We start from the raw sequence: 18,199 nt of genomic DNA on the forward strand, positions 1-18,199 counted from the left end.
ATGATGAACAGTTCCAGGAGGACATAGTGGTGACCATGCAGATTAGTTATATTATATACTCACTACGATGAACAGTTCCAGGAGGACATAGTGGTGACCATGCAGCATAGTTATATTATATACTCACTATGATGAACAGTTCCAGGAGGACATAGTGGTGACCATGCAGATTAGTTATATTATATACTCACTATGATGAACAGTTCCAGGAGGACATAGTGGTGACCATGCAGCATAGTTATATTATATACTCACTATGATGAACAGTTCCAGGAGGACATAGTGGTGACCATGCAGCATAGTTATATTATATACTCACTACAGTGAACAGTTCCAGGAGGACATAGTGGTGACCATGCAGCATAGTTATTTCAGTCGTTTCAATGACAGCTGCGGAAGAAGCTTTGTCTGGTGCATATCGTATTTCTCAATAACATCCTCTCTCCCTCTGCTCTCTCTCCATCTCTCTCTCTAGTGTTCTGGAGAGGACCATCAGGTCGGCAGTGGAGCAGCATCTCTTCGATGTGCACATGTGCGGAGGAGGTCAAAGTACGACGGAGGATTCCGAGTGGACCGGGTGCTCCTCGTCGCCTGTGGTAACCCCGACGGCACGGCAGAGACGTCGGCACCAGAGGGAGCAGGAAGAGGCTCAGAGACACCGGGACAGGAGCAGGTATGGACCATAGAATGAATCCTTACATAGGACATTTGTCTCACCCAATTGGTGTAGGATCTGCCTTTACTGTTGTTGATTGGTATATTTGGTCAATGTGGCATCCTTTGTGAGTGTGTGAGTTGTTGCGAACAGAGTGACATTCTCAGAGTTCTAGGCATCAACAATGGCAGTTTCCACCATTGGATTGACCAATATCAGTGCACTGGGAGACTTATTATGATCCGATGTCAATTCTAGTAATTCAAACTCTATGCTTCCAATGGCCTCGCCTCTAGTGGGGGCCTCGCCCCATGTCCATTGGGGTTATAATGGAGTCTGGGGTCCTTGTGCTACCCAGCTAATCTTTGTTGATAGAGACCTGATGGAGCCTGGAGAAGCAGTGAAGACATGGATTAGCGGGCTACATTAGTGCAGCCACCCACCCATACAACGTCAATAAGACAAGTCCACTGTACTCTGTAAATAGAATTAGCGCACATTCTAAACATGGCGTTAGCCTGGGTACAAGGTATAAGTACGATGACCTTGTCATTTGTAACCCAGGCCGCTTTGTTACAGAGAGAGAAAGGGAGAGAGTCGGTTTGATTCCTCCTCTTCTTTCCTTTCTCTCCATTTGAAAACAGATCCTCGTCTCTGAGGGAAGGAGACATCAACAAGGAGAACATCCCAGCGGCCGGCAGCGTTAGCAGAACTGTCAGCTGTGGCGTCAGCGTAGGTGAGGAAGGAGTCTGGAGGGACTACCAGACTAGCCAGGGAGGGCTCCACCACGAGGGTCCCAGACCCAGGAAGCCTAAACACTGCCACCAGAGCCCCACGCTTGGCCAGCTTAGTGACAACCAGGACCCCCACGCGGTAAGTCACTCTCTCTCCTCTCTTTCTTTCTCTGTCTCTCTCGCTCCTTCTCATTGCAGATGTGTGTCTATTGTTGCCATTTCATGCAGGTCCCTTGTTGAATTCAGGTGGAGGTCAAACATTCAAAACAGCACATCTAAGACAATTACTTCCAGTTTACCAAATCTCTGAAGCAAACTTGTTTACTTATTTTGCGGTGCACGCTCATCATTTATTTTCATAGTGTCATGTTTAATACTCCCAAAGAGCGACCTGACCCTTTAAGTTCCCTGGACCCTGGTTCTCATAATCCTCGCTCTTCTTCTCCCACAAAACATTGTGATGCAGACAAGGTCTACGCCACTGTGGTGTTTTTCACTTCGCTGGTGTGACGTCTGGCTTACCACCAACCCCCGTCTACTCTTAATGGCTGCTATGAGTCACTGCTGAGTAATTGGTGATGTTTCACAAGAACTGCTAAATCGGGGACAGCAGAGAGATGGAGGTAGATAGAGAACATTGGCATAAACATCAGCATAGCCGCCAATGGCTGGATTCCTAATCAATCTTACATAGGCTTAAGAGGCGCGTGATAGGCCAGGCAGCGTGCTCTAGCGCTTCGCTAAATGCGAAGCAACCTCCCTCCCTGGAACACTCTAAATTGCAGGGCAGCGCGTTAACAAGGTTCACTGAGGTTCAATTAGCATTTGCTTTTGAAGAAGAGGAAGGAACACATGTACTGTGTTGTTGTGTAGCAAGGGCTTGTTGTCGTTCAGGGTTCGAGACCGTCATGTTCAGAACAGTGTTTTGTTTCGGAGTTAAGGTAATAACTGCTTACCTCAGTGACGTTGTCTATGTGTGCAAAATAAATGCATAGCAAATTAAGAAAACATACCATTTCAGGTGTGTCGCAATATGATATTGGACTCTTGGAAGGCTGAATTTGATATTCAAAACGTAGGCCCTCACGGCATATTTTAGTATGTTTCATTATGTCTCATTATGCTGGAGGGTATGGGATTGTCTACCTCAAGTCATTACATCATTGTCTCAGAAATATGCTTCCAAACTGCTGGCGAACTAAACCAGGTTCCACAGTATTTTAATATTGCTAATTGAGATGCAGCCTCGGTATGTATCAAATGCAGCAGAGAATCCTTTGTCAGCAAACAGTTACCTGCCAACAGCTTAAAGGGTAGTAAGTCATGCCCCGTGGCTCATCACCAATGATACGGCCCTTAATACAGAGAGCGTATCTTAGTTCAAAGTCACGAAGACTTTGGGCGGTGCTGGAATAGGCTCAGGCCCCAGTAATATGGGCTACAGGGCGGTGCTGGAATAGGCTCAGGCCCCAGTAATATGGGCTACAGGGCCGATCTGCTGTCTTCACTGCATTAACTCTTAAGTAGTCGCGGCACTTCCTCATCTATGAATATAAGTTGATTGATTATTAACGTCGACAGACACACTCGTCTCATCAATATCCCAGGCTAATGTATAGCCTAGATCGGCTGAAGCGTGTGTCTTATCCCAGGGATGAAAATAGATTCCCCGGCTTCACGTTAAAAAACAAACACTTCGAGGGACAGACAGGGTATAGCTAGACCTTTAGGGGCTTTTCCATGCCATCTCAACCAATCAGTGTATTTCTTTTTACATCAGCAGATGTCACAAAGTGCTCATACAGAAACCCAGTCTAAAGACCCAAAGATTGAGCAATGCAGATGTAGAAGCACGGTGGCTAGGAAAAACTCCCTAGAAAGGCATGAACCTAGGAAGAAACCTAGAGAGGAACCAGGCTCGGAGGGGTGGCCAGTCCTCTTCTGACTGTGCCGGGTTAAGATTACACACCTGTGTTATGTAAGAGATGAGAAGACACCTGAAATCCTGGCATACATACTGTAGTGACGATGTCTTGACCTTGGCTGGCAGGACAGGGAGTGACTGACAGAGTGGGTTGGCTGATGTAACAGGAGGGTAGCTACTGTAAAAGACCTGGGCTCAAATAGTATTTGTTTTCTCTCGAATACTGCTAGACGGTCGGGGTTTGCACTTTTGGGACGGTTCTATTACTTCTGTTGCTCCAAGCAAGCTCAATCAAGTGCACCGAATCTACTTTAACAAAAACAAATAACATTGGAACCCACATCTGGTAGGCACTCTAGCAGAGCGTGCACAAAACCCATGGGGAGTCATTAAGGCCCTACAAAGCCTCCCAGAGGGTTAGTCCCGGAGGTGTCATAGTGTACAGAACACCACAGCCCCATAGAACAGTACACGCTGTACACTACATCCCCTCGTTAGTTGGTGTGACCCACCCCACTCCACCACCTGTTCTGGAACCTGTTTCTATAACCAACTGGTGATTTGACTCATTCAGCTTTTCTTTCTCTGTGGTTGTTGTTGTGAGAGGTCTCGCAGTTTGGAGAAATATGTTTTTAAATAGATACTTATGAATAATGTGATATAAATGTGTTGCTAGATTTGATATGTGTTTTATTTATCTAATGGCCAGGGCAAACAGAGTAACAAATCCTGTGTAATTGTGTAAACCGGGTCTCGGCACACTGTTTATGTCAAATGTTCTCCAAACATAATTTCCCTGAAAAAATGTTTTTGCTCCAGACATAGATGTCTGATGGAAGCATGTCAGGATCAGCGTTGCACATTGATGCATACCGTTAGAGAGAGAGTAATAAAATGTTATGTATTCTATTTTATACAGCTAAAAGAATGCATATCAAGAGTACATGACGAAGCCGGGACAAACAACATGGAGTCATCAGACAACCGGTAAGCATTGTGACATTTGATCACCCTTTAAAATGCTTGTAACTACTACTGACCATTTTTCACCTGTTAATTTAGATAGCAAAGTTCTCCAACAGAAGTAGCTAATACCGACCATTGTCACTACTTAATCTAGATACTAAGGCAGTGTTTCTCAAACTCGGTCCTCGGGACCCCAAGAGGTGCACATTTTTAGATTTGCCCGAGCACTACACAGCTGATTGAGATAATCAACTGACCGTCAGCTGTGTAGTGCTCGGGTTAAAAAACTAAACGTGCACCTCTTGGGGTCCCGAGGACCGAGTTTGGGAAACACTGTACTAAGGTAATGTGGCACCGTTATTTAAAGAAGGATTGTTGTGTTGCTAAGGCTCCGACGGACTCCCTGAGGCCTGGTCCCATTGTGTCACAGCACCTGTCTTTATCGGGCAACATTTATTTAACTACGTTTTTAATCCGATAGACTTGAGAGAATGCCGCTGACATTGGGGAGTTAGGGGGCGAGAGAGCATTCCTAAACTCAACTCGGCACGCTGTTCTACAGGCTCCTGGCTGGGTGGAAAGCACCCGTGTCCTTGCTAGGGTGTGATCCTCACATGAGGAAAGGTGACGCAACATGTCTATGTTTTCACCCCTCTATCAGAAATGACAGTCAAAGAAAGGACCCCAGTCTTCTGACTCCTTCATGGGTGAGTTGAGTGTCTCTCTCTCTCTCTCTATTCTCTCACACTCTCTCTCCTCTCTTTCTCTGTCTCTCTCTTTATTCCCTCTCTTACTCTCCTCTCTCTTCTCCCTCTCCTATCTCCTCTCTCTCTCACTGAAATTCCCTGCATGTACATGCTAGATCTCCTAGGCTTCCTGTGTTCACACTGCTTGCGGAAGATAGGGCCAGAGTCTCTCAGTAGACTAGGTGATTGTTTGGGAGTGTAGGGTTCTGAGGGAATAGGAGGGGTCTGGGGGAATAGGAGGGGTCTGAGGGAACATCTAGAGTTTGTTCCTGACCAATGAACAACTGGAGCAGATAAATGAGATACTATTTTGGTCCACTCACTGCAATGTGGAACTACCACATCTCTGCTAGTCAAAATGTTGCAGCCAAACATCTTCTCTTTAGGGGAAAAGCAAACATCCCTTGGAGAGATTGACAGCTAAGCAACAATGAATCACTACTATTGACACCATATGGAAAGAAGTAGAAAAGAAACCAAAACAAAGTTTGAGCTTTTCCTTGAATGAAAATCGACCACCCAAAAAACCGACTTATCCACACGTCTTGATGGGAAATGCTGTGAACGTTTTCCACTGCAGCTCTGTATCACTTCAGAATGTGAAGCACTGTGTAGCTATTCAAAACATCAGAAGCAGCTGAAGCTATTTAGCATAGTGATAAGGTCATAGTTGCTAAGGTGGTATACAGATGGAAACAGTCCTATGTAATCTACTGGTCCATCTGCTTTCTAGTACAGTAGGCTACTCTGTTACACTTAATGTGACTCTACAACAGAACTGTACACACACACACACACACACACACACACACACAGTCCAGATGGGTCTTAGTGACACAATTCTCTGTCTCCACCTCCTCCACATTCACCACCTCAGAACAAGCTGCACCCACTGAGATGCAGTCTGTGCCTGGCATGGTGGCACGGCGTCATTGTGCCAACCTCTCTGCTGGTTGTTGGTGTCAGATCAGAGGTGGTGGCATGAGGGATCCCAGCACCTAGTGACATCAGAGCGTACTACTGACAGCAGGTCCAATTAGTGTACTAAGTAGATTAGTGCTCTTGATCGGTCTACTAAGACCGAGGCTGTGTTCCCTAGGGGCGCTGGTCAACAGTAGTGAACTATGAAGGGAATTTGGGATGCAGCCAAAGGCAGATGGATGTCTTGACTAGATGTATTGTTTTAAAGCATATTTTAACGGTATTGTTGAAGCTCAGTTGTATGTTGTCTGTTTAAACTGTAACTAAAGTTTCCTGTTCTTCAAAACAAAGACAGCCTTCTGGTGTTTCAGTCATTTGCACGATCGAACGCTTCTTCGTCCGTATGTGGCTTGTTATCCTAGAAGCAACTCAAGTCGACGTGAAAGATGTGAGAAACATGTTAATTTGACCTGTTTGGCTTTCACATCGTCATAAAACGTTTTTGGACAGTCTTTTACAGCCTTGGCTTTAGTGGTGGCCTCGGTCACCACACACTCTGAAGTGTATCATTGTGTGGCATGCCTGAGCCTCTTTAACCTGACGACACCTAGAATGGCTTCTAGAGCTCACTGTTCCAGTGTGTGTGTGTGTGTGTGTGTGTGTGTGTGTGTGTGTGCGCGTGCCCCCACATTCTCAGCCCTGTCCCCAATACTTCACAGTCCAAGGCCAGTGGAGGTACAGGGAGTGAGGACTGGTTTAAGAGATTAAAGACTTCCACACATCAGTTATGGACCACTTAAACCAGTACAGATCAATGGGACCTGGAATGTAACTGTACAAACAAGTCTTTTGTCTTTATCTGTAATGCCTACTGTACTGCTTAGTACCCTGTCGCAAAAGACATTTCAACTGTCAAAGGGATCGTATTTGTTTGGATGAATGCTTGGACAGCATGTCAATTTGAGCAACCCCCTCCAAAAAAAACAAAACATGACGCTTACTTGGTGGAGATTCTGATTTCTTGCATCTGTATAATATTGTGAAAATCTCAGGATTGTACTGTAGTAATAATGGATCACAAAAATGTGGGTGAAGGGGGTTATTGCTCGTGTGTGTGTGTGCGGGTTCTAGCGTACGTGTCACTTGTGGCTGTGTATCAAGCCTCCTCATCCAATGTGATGCTACCCTCCCAGACGAGCCCCTTCTCTCCACCCTGTCTGTGTCTGTCATTACCACCCCAGCCTCATCCTCCTAAATCCACCATGTGTTTGTGTGTCGCCTGTCTATAAAACCCCTAACACACAGATTAACAATGGAAAGAACACCCACTGTGGGACAAATCCAAGCCCAAAGCCTGAGCACAACATTGTGGAACGTTCAGATAGAAATATATATATCACTGACATTTAGAGTAAAGGAATCATACTAGCTATATTTATTCATACAATTTCTATCTGCAATGCTGAATGCTAGTACCCTGGTCTCCCTCTGCATCACACTACCCAGGGCGACTAGTGATGATGTAATGTGATCAGTAGTTGAGTTGTGCTAGGACAAAGGATTATAGTGCAGTAGGTTATGTACAGTTAGTGTGGCAGTGATATTTACAGCCAGGGTAGTGGTCGCCACGGTTAAGCTGTTCTGTCTTCTAGTGAGTCTGGGTTAATCCTGAAATGATTGGGACTGTATACAGATGTTTATATTTCTGTTGTGTGTAGTATTTTCCATAGACTTGTTGATAGAAACATTTGCTGAAAATGACTACTGTGATGGTACATGAATACTTTTTAAAAAAAGTAATAGTGTGTATATACAGTACCAGTCAAACGTTTGGACACACCTACTCATTCAAGGGTTTTTCTTTATTTTTACTATTTTCTACATTGTATAATAATAGTGAAGACATCACAACTATGAAATAACACATATGGAATCCTGTAGTAACCCAAAAAAAAGTGTTAAACAAATAAAAATGTATTTTATATTTGAAATTCTTCAAAGTAGCCACCCTTTGCCTTGATGACAGCTTTGCACACTCAAGGGTGGCTACATTGAAGAATCTCAAATATAAAATATTACACTTTTTTGGTTACTACAGGATTCCATATGTGTTATTTCCTAGTTTTGATGTCTTCACTATTATTCTGCAATGTAGAAAAATAGTAAAAATAAAGAACAAACCTCGAATGAATAGGTGTGTCCAAACTTTTAACTGCTACTATATATCAAATCGTTTTGATATCGTTTTTATTGTCATTCTTACAGCAATGTGATCATTAACCGCAATACGGATGATGATTAATGTGACTGAAAAAGATTTAGTCAAACCTATCATTAGTTAGCTCGTCCATGTGTGAAACGTGATTTGATCACATTACATTTCTAGTCCTTTCTCTGCATAACCTCTAATGGGGGGGGGGGGGGGCGATGCTTTGAAAGTATTTGATTAAATTGTCCTAATTTGCATGTCAATGACCCCTTTGGCGGTATCAAGGGGGACTAGTTTCAGTGCCCGAAAGAGATCTGCATTGCAGAAATGACATCGGGTGAATTGTTGCGTAAGAAGTAGTGTGCTTTGAAACAGTTGAAGGAAGAGAGGGCAAAGAACACATGTTTTGTAGCAGTGTTGTCCTTCTTTGGACGTCTTTGACCCTAGTCCATCTCAAGGTAATCAGCTCTTTCTTCACAACTTCAGATGTAGTCAAGAGGCTTCTATTGTTTGACCTCACAGCCTGTTAATGGCCCCCATATCAATCATATGAACCTAAATGAGTTGTCATTGATTATGGGGTTGAGTAGTAGTTGTTTTCCTTCTGAAGTGTTTGTTTGCTTGTGTTCTGTAACATGAGGTGCTTTTGAATCTGAGAGTCACTCGCTTTTTTAGAACTACGGTTAGATTACTTTTGACGGTGTCCTGTTCCACACAGTGTGTGTGTGTTCCAGCTACACGCATGTTTGCAAAACACACACACACACACACTGTGTGGCCGCAATTCACTTTCCTAGTAAACAATGGTAGTGTGCTCCTTGACTGAAGGGTAGGAAAGGCGAGATTAAGAGTGAAAAGGAAGGACATTTTCAGATTCAGAGTGTTTAAATGTGCGCTGTTACATGGTCTAGGGTCCCCAGCGTTGGATAGCTGGGTGACTGGGACAAATTCCAACTATCAGTCACATCAAAGCTATTTGCCAGTCAACAGCTGAGAGCACTTGATAACTCCCTATCATTGGCATTACAGTAACGTTCACCTTTCACCTCTGCCCCCCCCCCCCCCCCCAGTTACACAACACCCTCAATGGCAGTTCCTTTTATAGGTGGCATTTATGAGGCTGGGGCAGTTTTAATCCCTGATCTGTTCCTAAAATAACTCTGTCCCACGCCTAGGCAGAGGCTAGAGGGGAAGTGCAAAGTCCTGTCTGTTTTGGACGCACGCCCTGCCTGCATGACCCACCATCTGAATTCACTTTCGGTAATGGTGAGGGATTGTTAACGTTTTGCTAGGCTGGCATCTGATAGGATGTTTGAGTGCTATGGTCAAAAAGCTTCCATTTGGTTGTGCATTGAAAAGGGCTAAGAACGGGGGGAGATGTTGAAAGAGTATTTGATTAACAACGACAGAGATACAACGACAGAGATACAACGACAGACATACAGCGTACAACGACAGAGATAATGGTATTTGCAGATAAGGGGGAGGGAAGGTGAAGAGGGTAGAAAATGATTGGGAGAGAGGGGGGGGATTCGGAAGAGGGAAAGAAAAACAATAGAGAAAGAGAGCACAGGAGAGGAGGAAAGGCGAGAGCCCAAAGAGGAAGAGAGAACTCCTCCATGCTCCAAGGCAAGGATGTCTTTCTGCAGCAGAAGAGAGGGGAAAAAAAATCTCTGCCTGTGTGCTGGCGTCTGGCGAATAATCTGCTTGCTTTTCTTTGCCATACCTCCTTCTCTCCCTCCTCCTTCTTTTCCTCCTCCTTTTCTCCCCCTCCCTTCTGCTCTGGCTACTGTGAGACAAACCACTCCAAAGGATCAGTGCATATGCACAGAGAAAGAGAGAGGAAGGGGTGGGAACCCAGAGGGAAAAGAGGAGGGGCAAAACCTCATACACACACACACACACACACACACGAGACAGACACGCCCGGTAGACCAATCAGGAGTGTTGTCACCCCCCCTGCAAGGGCTGTGGTAGGCTGGGCCAGGCAGAGGCAGCGTATGGCTGAACTTAAGGAGCATGCTCACTCCCAGCCCTTGTTGTTTTGTGTCTCTCCATGGTTGTGCAGACACGACTCAGTAGTATGAAGATCCAGGAGCTGCCTAGTAGCTGTGAAACGGCCGACAGGAAGGGGGTCAACGGCCGGAGTTCGGACCAGGAATGTGGCGAGGACGTACCCCGCTTGGACCTGTCGGCGCTGACCGACGATAACAACTGGGGAGGTAAATCTTCAATCCCCCCCCCCCCAGCCTTCCCCTCTTCCACACACTCCCTCAGTCCTTCCCTTCCTTCTAGGCAGCACATGGGTGTCTGGGTGGCAGCTGCAACCCTCCTGCTCCCTCTCCTCTTCCTCTTGTTGTGGCTCCTTCTGTGTCTTCAAGAAGAGTTATGGACTCAGATGCTCTTAAAGTCTCTCGGCTTCTATATCTGGAGAAGCTGCACCATTACTGAAGGTGTTGTGCTTGTGTACACAGCTTGGCGCAGCAAATTGCATTTAGATCTTTTTTTTGCCTTTTTGACAAATGTAGCTCCTGTTTCGTCAGACCACATGGAGTGTTTTTGTTTACAAGTGATGGGAACAGCATAGAATATTGTGTTGCCGTGCTGCTACCATGAGTTATTGAAGAGTGAAAGAGTGAGTATTTACGGTTTGCACATGCTGCTGGCATGTTTTGCCTTTTGTTTGGCAGTTATTGGGCAGTTTGTGGGTTGTGAATAGCTTCCAGATTGCTAACGACAATCATTAAAGGGGAAGATTACAGGTGAAAAATACTGTACTGTTTAAGGGGCGTTGAGGTTTTTATATTTTCTTATAGGGATTGACGTTGATCTTGTTTGATATGGTCTGGATGTATTGTCTTCCCATTGATATTGCAAACGCTCCTGGCGTTTAGTTTTTTTTAAGTGCGTATGGTGTGTGTGTGTGCCTGCATGATTAGATTAACCCTAGGAACAATAAGTGTGTGTGTGTGTGTGTTCATTAAGGTTGGATTTCAACTCTGCACATGGCATAGGATGTAAGCAATGAAGTGTGTCTATTTGTTTATTCATGCCAAGGTATCGAATCTCATTGGTCATGCATAGTTTATACAGAATTAGACAGAGGTATTATATTATTGATTAGTCTATCATGGGCAAGTCTGCTTATTATATTTTAGAGAGAAAGAAATGTAAGTCAAAAAGGACCTTGGAGAGATTTTCGCAGCCATTCAAAATGTTCAATGTCTTTGTTAAATAACTGCAATACAGTGGATTTTGGGGGGATTAAACCATGTCAGAAAAGAGTTTGATAGTAGAAAATAAATATTTTATTTTTTCTGTAAGCTTTTAATCCATGGTGCAACAGTTGTTGGCAGTATGTTGTTGAGTGGGATTGGAGTATCAGGAAGGAAAGGCTGTTAGATGCTGCACAACTTGTCTGATTGTTTTTGTGAGAGATTGTGAAAGAAAGGTGGGAGGAGTTTGAAAAAGTGTGTTTTTGTACACTAGTGAGACTGAATGCAGAGTTGTTAGATTGCTTATGTTTGTTTGCACAGGGCAAGTTACCTGAAAGAAGTCCACTTACAGTTTCAGACTTGAAGGGACATGCATGGGCACCATTTTTTATAGTAACATGAGCATTGGATACTAAATAATTTCCTGTGTGGTTGCTCGGTGCAGGCTGCAGTCATGCCAAACGCAAACTGCCTAACCCCAATGGAAATAGGTCACACCTTAAGGAAAATATTGTTCAAACATTTCCTTTGGATTCAGTATTTCTTCCAACTCAAACAGCACTGTTTGTCTTGAATTGTGGTCTCTAGTACAGTACCGTACCAACTGAGCAAAAAACTCAGACGCCCTCTAGTGGTAGGGCTTGAGACATGTTTGTCCTATTCGGCTAAGGAGCACTGTGTAAGCCTGGTGCTTAGTCCTTGTTTGCTCCAAAGTGAGTGTGATAGACAGATAAATATTCAGGTAGTGTATGTCTGCATAGAAATGCTAACTTATGCAGTCAGTCAGGGCTGCAGCCAATGTGGGTTTGGTGTTAGGGGCTTTGGCAGTGCAGGCAGCGTGTGTGTGTGTGTTTACACACGCACATAGTGTGTGTTTTCTGGTATCACCAGGTGTTGTTCTCTCACAGCCAGGAATGGAAGGATGAGGAGAGGTGAGGGAGGACAAAAACAGACTTTGTTCAGTTTTGATGTCACAGTCCGCGTGTTGCCTGGCACAACAGAATCCCATGCCACAGGAGGTACCTAAAGCATAATGCTTTAGACTCCTCTGAGCTACTGAGAGTTACAACTCCCAGGGGAGTGCTTATGATTGACCGTGACATGGCATTCCCATATCACAAGAAGCATTTCTCCTAGACGCAGGCAAGGCAATCGGAACGCTTGGATCTTTTGAAGCCAGAGGAGCAAGGCTAGTCAGAGCTTGGGTTTTCAGTGTTGGATTAAACGGCAGTGAACTTGAGTGATATTCGGAGTCTTTTTGTCTGGCAGTAGGTCCTTTCTCTCCCCTTTAAATATAGAGCCATGAGACTAAGAGCGTTTTTGTTATGCGTAAGGTATTTGTAAGTACCTGTGTCCTGTAGAGGGGATAAGCAGGAAAACAGATGAGGTTGTTGCAATAGGAATGGATGAGGTAGTGATGGTTGGGACGGTGGATGGTACAGTGGCATGAGACGTTTTACCCAGTGCAGCCTGTGCCAACTGCAGTCATGGTGAGCAGATATTTGCTGTGTGCCAGCTCCACGTACATAGAGCTAGTTAGAGTAGAGGACTTGTCTACCACTGTGTAATGTCTCTGTCATTGGGAATGATGCACTATGATTCTCATTTCACCTTTCGCATGCAACAGAGTGACCGGGCTGGATCTTCTTTTCCTCCCTCCATCTCACCTTATTTTTCTCTTTTCCTCCCTCCCTCCCTGCCCCTATCCCATCTCTTCTCTGTCCTCCAGATTCCCCATTCTTTAGCGCCCCTTTCCTTGATTTCAAAAGTGCTTTCCAGTCGAGTTATTATGAGGGTAAGTGGCATTCTGGCTGGCAATGGAACCGGCACTTGTCTTGCCTTGATACAAATAACCCATTAGAGACAGAACAGAGAGGAAAAGGGCCAAATGCCTGTTGCATGACCTTTTACTACTGCATGGCAACATCACTACAGTGATTGGGCATATTCTGCTCCCAACCAATCGCATCCCAACCTTTAGGGGCATGACAACATGGCATACCTCAACTACAATGGGCTGGATGCTGTGCTGGTTGATTTAAAGACCTCATTTGAAATACCATGGTGAATGCCCTATTGGCTGCTTGGCTGTGTAAGCTGACATAATAGGTTAAAACACGTTGAATTGTTTGAGAGGTTGACCTGCTGCTCACTGTCATCTAGTAAACCCATACATAGCAGTGTTGATTGGATACATTGTGTGAGGCAACCTTCTGCCTAGGGAGACTAGGCTACTGCTCCCGCGCCTCCCGCACCCCAGGCAGTCCCGACATGCCTTGAAAGACCGTGTAAAACCGCACGTAGTCCTATAGTAGCATACCGCGCACACACTAAGTACCTTCCAAGCCAGAACCTCCATGACCCGAGCCATACTTCATAGCCTAAGTCTCAGTTATGTAATTTGTGTTTATGAATTATTATCGGGGTGACAGTTGTCCTTTTTTTGTAAACAAACTCAGATAGTTTGTCAGTATTAGACAGCTACTGGTATGTAGTTACAATATCTAAGGAAAACCTAGTACGTACTATTATAAAAAAATGCATTTTACAAGTCGAGTTAGCTATGAACGTTACATCAGTAAAATGTAATTATAATTTAGTCACAACTATACTGCGGTATATGTATAGCGCCTTTATCTGCTTTGTCACTTGTAGTGCAAACACTCGTCTGGAAAATTCGCAATCAAAAAGTTGCAATTGTAAACTCAACATCTAACATCTAAGACGGAAAAAATGATAGTAGACAGCTAACTCCGGCAAACTCTCCATATTTGCTAGCATATTTGTTAGCTTGCCAGCTAAACAACTAGCCTTATAGCAGCAGACAGCTAACGTTAGCTGGCTTTCGTGATTATTATCTACCGTCTACAGTCCAGCATGCACTACTAGTCGTGCTGAGTGAGGAGTCTATGGGTGCCTTCGTAAATTCCCTCTGGCAATCTACTCTTGATTTCAGAGCACTCTCGTCTGAGTTTGCCAGAGCGCAGAATAACTGAGGAATTTATGAACGCTCAACACTCGTTGAATATGGCTGGTGTCAGTAAACGTTGTCAAACTAAAATCGTAATTAAATTGTTGCCAGCAGTACAGTTAGTCACCAACGCTCCGGATAACATTAATTCAGTCTAACCAGCTCTGCTAGGGCGAAAAAAATGTCAGAATGAGGTGTTCTCTCATTTATGTCTGGAAGTAACTAGCAAGCTAGCTAACTTTAGCCAGTTAGCGTGGGTGCTTGACTGCCGTTGTGAGGTCAGAACGCTCAGATCAACCCCACTCCTCGGCCACAGCGTCCAGTGTGCGATCTGATCGCTACGAAAGCGAAACGCTCTGAATTAACGAACGTCCAGAGCACACTACGAGTGCATTCTGGCACTCTAAAGTTAATTTACGAACGCACCCTGTATACCCTGTAACACGGTCCAGATACCAAGTGTTAGGCCACACACTATAGGAACATATTCTCAATCCCTTAGTGAATGAAAATCGCACACAATTCCTTTAATTCAAACTCAAGAAGGCAACATGAAAGCAACATTGTTACAGTGTTTTCAAATATGTGCTGCTGAGCGTCATCAGCTGTAGCACAAACGGATAAAACGGACCGACAACCAGGAGCCAATATTTACCGTTACATGCATTTGTCAGCTAAAGATGCCACTATTTTTATTCTGTGTAACTCAACTCGTTTATAATACAGTAGATATTTGTATTGTTGGTGTGTTGCTATAGTCGGATGGATCAGAGGAACGGATAGGGTTTCCACTAGTTATCACAACCACAAAGTCAAAATCGGCTACAGTGGTAACTAGTGACGACCAGCAGATATGTGCGCGAGAGAATATCAACAATATGCCTCAAAATTTACCTGGGAAATTCGACCTGCAATTTGTAAACAAAACTGTTGTAGGACTACTATTGGTAAAAACGTCATTTTGAAGTGACACAAATGGCAAATTAAGCGTTTATCTATCAATTTCGAGATATGTTAAACCAACAAAAAAAAATGTTTTTTTTATCTGGAAATTCGAACCCAAATCACTTCCCATATGAGTCCCTAATCACCCCCCTTCTTAGAAAAACATGCATGTGCAGCTACAGGGTGTGTGTGTGCACGTGGGTGTGCATGTGATCAAAGAGTGATTACTGAATTCTGATGTTTCTAAATGTTTACATTGGTGATATGGAAACCTGACGTTGTTATTGCTCTCACCTTCCCTTCTGGCTATGTTACCGTTACCTCTCCAGTGTGTAGTGTAGCCTACATGGTCTCCTTTTTCCTGTGGTACAATACCGTGGTTTCTCTCACGTCCACACAAACGCACGTGCAGTAGAACAATCATTGGCTGAGTTTTGTATTTACAATGCTGTTGTGTGGTGGTGGTTTAGGCTATCTGAAATGAAACATTCCCTCCTCTCCTAGCAACAACAGCCTGTGTGTTTCACTGATCTGTGATACAGTACAACTCCCGCGGTGGGTACAATGCCGTGGTCTTTCTCTCTCTCTCACATACACAGCCCAACAATATTCTTCCTATGCCAGTCACTCTCCGTATTCTGGTCCCATATCTGCTTGCGCTGTCTTGCAAATTGATGACAACGGCCATAGGAAATGTGAAGACATCACAAACCGATATGGTACAAGGCTAACTCTGGAGTCAAAGCAGTTCCATTCCTCTACCAGAGAGGCCATGGCTCCAGCATTATCCCAACCAGAGGCATCAAAGAGCAGTCCAATTTATTTATAGCTTGTGATTGGGATTGTCAGAGACATCCGCATGGTTATTTTCACCACAGTGTAATTATTGGCGAGTCGGAGTGGACTCTGGCTGGGGCTGAACTGAGGCCAGGGGCTGGAGAAACCAGCCTGGAAAACAGACGAATGGGTCTGTAAGCCATTAGTTAGTGGTGAGAGTTTTAGTGAACAGCTTCATCATGCAATGGCGCAGTGACCTTTAGGGCGCTCAGATGCGGGTGCCAAGAAGGTGTTGCCGAGGTGACGAGCGACCGCCATGTTTAGACTTAAAGTGGGGGTTGATTCATTTGGATCCAATCAGTTGGATTCCCGCTGCTTACTGCTTGCCTCATCCCTTGAGACGACAATCAGATAGGCAAGCCGTTATTTTGCTGTGTTCTACTTAGACTACACTTTGTCTATGTTTAGTGGTGTTTGCAGTTCAGATGTTGCAGCCAAGCAGGGCCCATGTTGAGCTCTAGCTGTGTTTGAGCGAGAGATAAGCCAGTGTTTGTCGACTGCTGGTAGAGCCTGCCAAGTTCCACAGGTCACTCCCTCATCCCTGCCCATGGTGATGTGTGTGTGTGTGTGTGTGTGTGTGTGCAGTGCAGTTTTTTGTCACTTTCCTTTTTTTAAATTGCATTACCTTTTGGATTATAAAGCCTTGTGATATCAATATGTGCAGTGTGTTTTGGAGCGGTCCATGGTAGTCTAACCCACTTTTAGTGTGTGTGTGTTTTCATGGAGGTTCTGTCACTATCCAACTTTAATTTCAATTTTTAACCTTTATTTAACTAGGCAAGTCAGTTAAGAACAAATTCTTATTTTCAATGACAGCCTAAGAACAGGGGGGTTAACTGCCTTGTTCAGGGGCAGAACGACAGATTTTTACCTCGTCAGCTCGGGGATTTGATCTTGCGACCTTTCGGTTACTAGTCCAACGCTCTAACCACCTGCCGCCCCTAACCTGTGTTACTTTATGTGTGTTCCACAGAGCCAGTCCCGGCCTACTCGTCGTGGCAACGGGAGAGCATGGACAGCGAGGAGGCGTGCATTTCGCCCCAAGTGGGGGGCCGCCTGATTCGCCAGCTGATTGAAGAGGACAGCGACCCCATGCTGTCCCCCCGTTTCCACGCCTATGGTCATTGTCAGCAGTACATAGATGACACCGAGGTGCCACCCTCGCCGCCCAATACACACTCCTTTGCCAGGTGAGGAACCAACATGGATTTACAGTACTGTTGAATTTGGGGACGAGTAGTGTGTGTGTGTGTGTGTGTGTAGGTTTGTTTGTGTGTTTATGAATTATTATTGGGGTGACCATTTTTTGTAAACAAACTCAGGTCGTTGGTCAGTATTAGACAGCTACTGGTATGTAGTTACAATATCTAAGGAAAACCTAGGACTTACTATTATAAAAAATGTCATTTTTACAAGTCGAGTTAGCTATGAACGTTACAGCAGTAAAATGTCATTATAATTTAGTCACAACTATACTGCGGTATATGTATAGCGCCTTTATCTGCTTTATCTCTTGCAGTGCAAACACTCGTCTGGAAAAGTCGCAATCAATAGTTGCAATTGTAAACTCAACATCTAAGACGAAGAGAATTATAGTAGACTGCGGTTTTATTTGCAAGATATGGGAGTCACATAATGTGTGATTAGATGTGTGTTCATGCATGTGTTTTTAATTTTTTTTTTTACAATGGGTGGCCATCAGATTGTGTGTTTTTAGAGTGAAGGCGTGTGCATACGTCCAACGTGACTCTGTGTCCATAGCAACAGGCAGTCCTTCTATTTCTATGGCTGTGTCTCTATCCTGCAGTCGGAGGAGGAGTTCCTCTCTGGGCTCCTGCGGTGACGACGACCAGCAAGAGCTGACCTCAGCCCAGCTCTCCAAGAAGATCCACGGTCTCAAGAGGAAGATCCACAAGTACGAGGAGAAGTTTGAGGAGGAGCGCAAATACAGGGTAAATAGTGGCCCCTCTGTAGCTGAAACATTGGACAGCAAGGAAAAATGAGTGAGCCACTTTCTGATTGATTTCTAAAGTAGCTACAGTATATCAGAGAAGGCAGAGCAGCACAACAAGCTTA

General features: G+C 44.5%; 1 protein-coding gene across 13 annotated transcripts in view; it reads left to right on the top strand.

The window, feature by feature from the left end:
• Window positions 1-18,199, top strand: part of LOC110498641 (protein FAM13A) — a 76,796-nt gene that overhangs the window by 51,971 nt on the left and 6,626 nt on the right. For 4 of the 13 annotated variants that reach the window (XM_090187703.1, XM_090187705.1, XM_090187715.1 and 1 more), the window contains 8 exons: window positions 476-673; window positions 1,300-1,528; window positions 4,233-4,300; window positions 4,842-4,986; window positions 10,224-10,377; window positions 13,100-13,165; window positions 17,097-17,313; window positions 17,931-18,075. In XM_090187703.1, the coding sequence (XP_090043829.1) occupies window positions 476-673; window positions 1,300-1,528; window positions 4,233-4,300; window positions 4,842-4,986; window positions 10,224-10,377; window positions 13,100-13,165; window positions 17,097-17,313; window positions 17,931-18,075 (1,222 nt within the window). Of the gene's footprint in view, window positions 1-475; window positions 674-1,299; window positions 1,529-4,232; window positions 4,301-4,841; window positions 4,987-9,966; window positions 10,378-13,099; window positions 13,166-17,096; window positions 17,314-17,930; window positions 18,076-18,199 lie in introns of those variants that run through there. The other 9 variants (XM_090187708.1, XM_090187712.1, XM_090187714.1 and 6 more) reach the window with 4 other exon arrangements.

The sequence above is a fragment of the Oncorhynchus mykiss genome, chromosome 10 (assembly GCF_057628025.1).
Source record: "Oncorhynchus mykiss isolate SJ-2025 chromosome 10, ASM5762802v1, whole genome shotgun sequence".
Lineage (NCBI taxonomy): Eukaryota > Metazoa > Chordata > Actinopteri > Salmoniformes > Salmonidae > Oncorhynchus > Oncorhynchus mykiss.